A 6,965-nucleotide genomic window follows, 5' to 3' on the forward strand; every position below is an offset into this window, starting at 1 on the left:
AGAACCCAGGGGCCGCCTGGCAAGGCCTGCCAGGGTTTGGGTTTTATACACAGGGGCGATTGTGATGTGCAGCTTGCATTCCAGAACCCCCTATAATAATGCGGAATCAGCTACATTCCCTGAAGAGGATGCAGCTTCCCCAGGGGATGATAAAAGCCAGCACTGCTGCTCACGTCAGCAGAAATGTGAACCGGGAGGAAACTGAAGATAGCCTTGGTCCTCTGGGGAACAGGGACCCAGGGGTCTCCCATCTGACTCTGCCAGACACTCGGCAGCTGGAGGGCTGCCTCGGTGCCATTGAGAAGGAAATCTGGAGACGAGCTCGAAACGGTCAGAGTGTGGGGAACAACCATGTGAACTTGCACATGCGCCGGCCTGGCGGTGGAGGGCCAGGGGGCGGGGTGTGGAGCATCGCTCTGCTCGCGCAGCTGTTCCACTTCGTTACCTCCGCAGTCTAGACGGAAGGCAGTCGTCTGGACTCCAAGGGAGGCGGCCTGGGTCCCTCTCCGAGGCCTGTCTGCCGCTGAGCTCATTTCATCTGGGCCTGGTAAGGCTTGCACCTGCTCCCGCTAATGCTGGGCCCTGGTTCCCGGGCTCAGCGCCTCGCAGCAGCGAGGGAGGAGAGGGAGCCAGCTCTGCAGCCCTGCTCTGTGAGGATATGGCAGAAAAATGTCATTAGATGCGTGTGCGCTTTCGAAGCCCATTTCATTCCTCGGTCAACTGGAACTCCAGTTGAGTAATTAGGGACCCGTGTTTAGCCGTCTGGGCCTTTTTTATTTAACAGACGTGACTTTGCTCAGATTTTCAACCATGAACGAGGCCCAGGCTGTGAGGTTTAAAGTGAGACTTGGCTCCACAAAACGTTTGAAATCTGAGCTGAATCAAAGGTTTGTGTGAAGGTTCTTGAGCCAAAACACAAGTGCATACCCCCTGAAAATGAAATGAGGGAGTTGCAGGGGTGGGGGAGTGGGGAGATGGGATAGAGAGGAAGCCTCCTGCCCCCATTCCTGCCCCTAGAATCTCCTCCCCTCTCTCCAGGCAGCCAGAGGCCAGCTCACAGATTCTGAACCACATCCAGCCCGTCGCCATTCGCCCTGCGCCCTCATTTACATCTCTGTGCGAACTGTCAGCAGCTCTGCTGGGAGCGTTTGCTGGGCCCAGGCCTTTGATACCCTGGAGAACAGGGATCCTTGGAAACACTTCTTAGGCCCCGGGCAGCTGCACCCTCCGGGTTGGTAAAATAACCTCCCCACCAGCTCTGGATTGTGTACTAAGCACGGCTGCAGCCAAACCTGCCAGAGTAATCACCATGGCAACCTTTCCTGGTGGCTGCTCACCTGTGCCAGGCGCTCGGTGCTGTGCTGGAAGCCACACCTGTGTTGTGTTATTTAATGCTGCCGGTGGCCCTGTGAGGAAGGAGCTGTCACTGCCTCTGAGACTTCGAGATAAAGACAGTCAATCCTCATTGTTTGTGGATTCTGTGTTGCAAATTCACTGATAGAATTTATTTGGAACCCAAACCAATACGTGTGGTATTTTCATGGTCATGTCTGGGCATGCACAGGGTGGGGGAACTTGAGTCACTCGACATGCAAATTCCCAGCTGACATGGCACCAGGGAGCTCTCCGTGTTGTTTCAGCCCTCACACGGCCAAAAGTGTCCCTTCTGTGGTCCATGCAGAGCTTCAGTCTCCATTCTTCACATTTTTGTGCTTACTGGTGGTGACTTCGCTGCTTAAGTGGCCAGACTGAGCCCTGAAGTCCTGTCCGGCATTTCCAGGTGCAGGAAGGCCACAGGGTGCCTGCGGGAGAGTCTTAGGTCAGCTTCATTCAGGCAGGAGGTACAGTACTGTTGGCCATGAATTCAATGTTAATGAATCAACAGCACCTATTAATAAGGCATCTTTAAACAGAAGCCCACATACAACAAGGGTCTGTGTTGGCCAGTTGATGAAAATGTCGTGGCCCGAAGCTTGCATTTCCCCGGGGAGCAGTGGTTCGGTAGTGAGTAACTCACTGCTGGCGGCTACCTCATAGAACGGAACTACTGCACGTAACCGGACTCCGCTGCAACATGTGCAATATTTGCAGTGTCTGTTTAAATCAAGGTCTTGTGTGCTCCAAAGCCTGTCCCTTGACCTCTCAGATACCTCTCGGTTGTATGCTCTCAAGCAAATAATTTAACCTCTTGGACCCTGAGTGTCCCCCTCTGTGACACCACCCACCTCATCTGGTGGTTTGAGATGGAACGAGACACTGAGGGTGAAATGCTGAGCCGGCACCACATCTTGCACGCGCAGGACTCCCGGAGGCGTCTGCGTGGCTGAGAGCCCTCGCCGGAGGGGAGTGACCCGGCAGACCCACACACAGCACTGCAGACAGGTCCTTATGCAGCAGTTGGTACTTCTATGCAAGACTATTTGTAAAGACCCCCACCTTTCCTCTAGTGTCACAGCGTTCCAGAAGCTGGCCGTCGAAAAGCTAAAGAGAGTGGGTGGGCTAGAATAAGAAAGCGCCTTTAGATATGTGTTCCAAAGTCATGTTTGCGGTGTAATTGGAACCACTATCTAGGATAAATGCACTTCCCTTTTATTTCTATTCCAGTTCCATAATAGAGAGATTACTAGATTAGTGTGTTACCTCCCCCACCTCCCAACTACCTAGATAAAAGTTTTCTAAGCGGCTGAACTCTTTGATCTCAGGTGGCGTGCTGAGAAGGTTTGCACAGCAGCAGTATAAATAAATGTCTGTGAAAAGGTGCTTGCCACGCAGCTTCCACAAACAGCACCTGTGAGCACTGCGGCGTGTCTCGGCCACTGCTGTAGTCATCTGAGGGTGACACCGCAGCAGCCCGAAGGGTTATTTGGGGATTGTTTGCAGGGTGATGTTTTTATGCAAGGTGCCTTTCTTCTCGGGATTACGCGCTGATCCCCACCTTTCTGTAAAGCATGGCTGAGGCTGCACAACAGCCTTTGAGAGAGGAGACCTCAGACCACGTTCAGCCCCTTTCAGTGTAATTACAGGGAAGTTGAGACCCACGGTGTCTGGGTCAGGCTTCTCCGGTCGTGGGGTGGCCTTAGTGAGGACTGGCGTGCTACGGATCCTCGGGTGGCTGGTGCTGTCAGTAGGACCAGGAGATGTTGAAGAGGCTGAGGAGAGATGGTCATGGGGTTCTCTGAAGGAGCTTGAGATCCCCTGTTTGTTTGCTCCAGAGGGTGCCTATGGCCCCGTGGCTTCCCGGGCCCTGGAGAGCTTTCCGTCTTCTTCCCGCTGCTCTGACTCACGGAGAAGTCTCCACACAGCCGTTTCATTAAAGCAGCCCTGCTGCTCACACCAGCCAGTAGGCCTGTTTACCTGGGGCTAGAATCTAGGGCAGCCTCGGAGGACGTGGGCAAGCCCTAGAGCAGGAAGTCCCACCTTTTGGCGTCTCTGGGCCACAGTGGAAAAAGAAGAGTTGTCTTGGGCCGCACATTAAATACATTGCGATACGTAATCACAAAAAAGTCTCATCATGCTTTACGTGCATCTATGATTTTGTGTCGGGCCGCAAGTTGGACACTCCTGCCCTAGAGGCTTAGGGGCTGCGCCTGCCTGGGAGGTTCCCAAGACGGTGCTCCGCAGCGGTCAAGCACATCCCTTCAGGTAGCTGCCGCCGCAAGTGCAAGCAATGGGCCACAAGGCCGACTGCCTGTGTCGGCTCTGACCAGGGTCCCTGGGAATTTGCCTGGCCCACACCGTGGGCAGAGGGAGGTCTTTCCACCACTACCAGGAGGCCACACTCTGCGCTGTGGTCCAGGGACCCCACTCTTGCTGGGTTGTACGATCATTTTATGTTTAACTTCTTAAGAAGTTGCCAAACTGTGTCCCAAAATGACTGCACAGTTTTATAAACCACCTGCCATAAGGAGTGTTCCCGTTTCTCCACATTTCATAGACGCTTGTCACTGTCTGTCGTGTGTCTTATGGCCCTTCGAGTGGGCGGCAGCTAGTGTGTCATGGTGGGTCTGATTTGCATTCCCCTAGTGACTCATGATGTTAAACATCTTTCCATGCGCCTGCGGTCATTTACATATATCTCTGGTGAAGTGCCTATTAATATCTTTGCCCCGCTGTTTTCATTAGGAAGTTTATCTTACTATTGAGTTATAAGAGTTTTTTTTTTTGTGGTGGGGCAGCAGGGGACTCTGCATACAAATCATTTATCAGATACATGTTTTGCACATATTTTCTCCCAGTCTGTTACTTGCCTTTCTGTTTTTGTAATAAAAGTGTATTTTGAAGCACAGAAGTTTTGAATTTTGATGGGGTTAAGTTTTTCAGTTCTTTCCCTTACAGACCATGCTTTTGCTGTGGTATCAGAAACCTTTGCTCACATTAAGGTCTCAAAAATTCTCTCCTGTGCTTTCTTCTAAAATTGGTTTGGGCTCTTCCACCTAAGTCTGTGAGATGCATTTTATGTGCATTGGTGTGTATGGTGTGAGGTAAGGGTCCCAGTTCACTTTCCGCGTGGGGATTTCCAAGTGTCTCCACCCCCCCCCCCGCCCCGTGGAACAGAATGGCAGATCCCACTCTTGACCTTGCTTCTCCTTTTCCCCACAGATCTGCAAGACCCCGGAGCCCAAAGTGGCCTCATACTGCAGCCCCTCTGTGCCTGTGCACTTCAACATCCAGCAGGACTGCGGCCACTTCGTGGCCTCCGTGCCCTCCAGCATGCTCGCCTCTCCCGACGTGCCCAAGGACCCTCCGCCTGCGCAGGAGCAGGACTGCGTGGTGGTCATCACCCGGGAGGTGCCCCACCAGACCGCCTCTGACTTTGTGCGGGACTCGGCCGGCAGCCACCAGTCCGAGCCCGAGGCCTACGAGCGGCGCGTGTGCTTCCTGCTTCTGCAGCTGTGCAACGGGCTGGAGCATCTGAAGGAGCACGGGGTCATCCACGGAGACCTGTGCCTGGAGAACCTGCTGCTGGTTCACTGCGCCCCCCAGGCCTCCCCCGGCCCCTCCACGGCCGCCTCCAGGCCCCGTGTCTCCTCCGCCCCCTCTGGCGCCCCTGCCTCCACCACATCCCCTGCCTCCGCTGCCACTTCCTTCCCTTGCCCCTCTGCCACCCTCCCAGCCAGTGTCACCCCCAGCCCCCCAACCGCCCCCACCTGCCAGGGGCCGCCCAGTGAGAAGCACCTGCCCCGGCTCATTATCAGCAACTTCCTGAAGGCCACCACCAACCTGCAGCAGGTAAAGAGCCAGGCCCGGCTGGCCCCCGAGATCGTGTCTGCCTCCCAGTACAGCAAGTCCGACGAGTTCCAAGCAGGCATTCTCATCTACGAGCTGCTCCACCAGCCCAACCCGTTCGAGGTGCGGGCCCAGCTGCGGGCCCAGCAGCGGGAGCAGGGCTACCGGCGGGAAGACCTGCCGCCCCTGCCCACCCTGTCCCTCTACTCGCGCGGCCTGCAGCAGCTCGCCCACCTGCTGCTGGAGGCCGACCCCAGCAAGCGCATCCGCATCAGCGAGGCCCGGCGGGTGCTGCAGTGCCTGCTGTGGGGGCCGCGGAGGGATCTGGTGGAGCAGCGGGGCACCTCGGAGGAGGCGCTGTGCAGCACGCTGCACAACTGGATCGACATGAAGCGCGCCCTGATGATGATGAAGTTCGCCGAGAAGGCCGTGGACCGCAGGCGCGGGGTGGAGCTGGAGGACTGGCTTTGCTGCCAGTACCTGGCGGCCGCAGAGCCCAGGGCGCTCTTACAGTCGCTCCGGCTCCTGCAGCTCCTGTGAGCCCCCAGCCCTGCACTTTAGCTGACCCCTCTGTTCCTGCCCCAGCCCCACGCCCTACTGCCTCAGAAACGTTCGTGTCTCCCTGGGAAATGGTACAAATGACTGCCACACTTGGATGTAATATATATGTATATATACACATATAAATAATATATAAATATGAAAGACTGAGGATGTCGTTGCCTGCTCGGGCCTCCTTGGCTTCCCGAGTTGCCCCAGTTGTCTCCCGCTGTTCCAGCTCAGTGCACGGTCCCGGGGGGGCAGCCCCGCCCGAAGAATGAAGCCTGGGCTCTGACTGGCTTCCCTGCCCCATCAGGGGATCGCTCCCCTTCCTGTCAAGTGTTTATTTACAAAAAAACAAAAAATGTCATTAAAAAATTTTGATTAAGTCATGAGCCAGTTCTTTTATCCCCAGTGCCCAAATACAGTAAGCATCTGTGATGGGTAGAGTTGAGGGCAAACCTCTGAGGCTTGGCTTGAAGTGTCCTTGGCCTTATACTTCCCAGGAGACAGAGCAGCGGGCCCTTAGGGCCCTGGGCAGACCGACAGTTCATGTCCCCTGCTTCTCTCCCCACCCGGCAGTCTCAAGAAGAATCCAGAAGCCTCAGGTGTGATTCCACAGCTTGGGAATTCAGTCTCACTGCTCCGAACCACTTCCACTTTCCTTGCTGGTTACCATTGGTATCAGTCAAAGGCCTGGCTGCAAACAAAATCCACCCGAGAAGGGTCAAATGTAAAAACCACAACAAGGGACCACTTAGAAAGGAGTGGGCAAGGTTAAGAGAAAAAAACAGTGATGAGGCAAAAGCCAGGGCTGGCGTAGGAGAATCGCCTATTCACTCTGTTTTCCAGCTGTCACCTCCAGGCCAAGGCCAGTGGGACCCCCCCAGGCAGGAGGGGCTCGGGTGACACACCGGGCAGGGTCAGCCTCCCCAAGTAGGGAAAAGGGGTGGGCGGATGGGGCGCCAGTGGGCAAACAGCTCACTGTCCCTACTCTGCCATATAACGGCAGCTCAGGAACAGAAGTCAGGAGCCGCCTGCTGTTCTAAGCTTCTTCAGATTTCCGGTTGTAAAAACTCATACATTGAACACAGTGCCCCCTACTACCTGCTGGAGTCAAGGTTTGTTACTGTGCCTTTAACGTGCACAGGGAATTAGGAAGCTCCAGAGCTTTCCTCTTCAAAATAGCACTCAAAAAA

At 55.0% G+C, this 6,965-nt stretch overlaps 1 protein-coding gene across 3 annotated transcripts in view; it reads left to right on the forward strand.

The window, feature by feature from the left end:
- The window catches only part of PRAG1 (PEAK1 related, kinase-activating pseudokinase 1), a 49,406-nt gene extending 43,254 nt beyond the window's left edge, over positions 1 to 6,152 (forward strand). For all 3 annotated transcript variants that reach the window (XM_036011666.1, XM_028526887.2, XM_036011667.1), the window contains one exon: positions 4,600 to 6,152. In XM_036011666.1, coding sequence (XP_035867559.1) covers positions 4,600 to 5,766 — 1,167 coding nt within the window. In that variant the 3' untranslated portion in view covers positions 5,767 to 6,152. The remainder of the gene's footprint in view (positions 1 to 4,599) is intronic.
- Positions 6,153 to 6,965: the final 813 nt, after the last annotated feature.

This window comes from Phyllostomus discolor, chromosome 11, assembly GCF_004126475.2.
Source record: "Phyllostomus discolor isolate MPI-MPIP mPhyDis1 chromosome 11, mPhyDis1.pri.v3, whole genome shotgun sequence".
NCBI lineage: Eukaryota > Metazoa > Chordata > Mammalia > Chiroptera > Phyllostomidae > Phyllostomus > Phyllostomus discolor.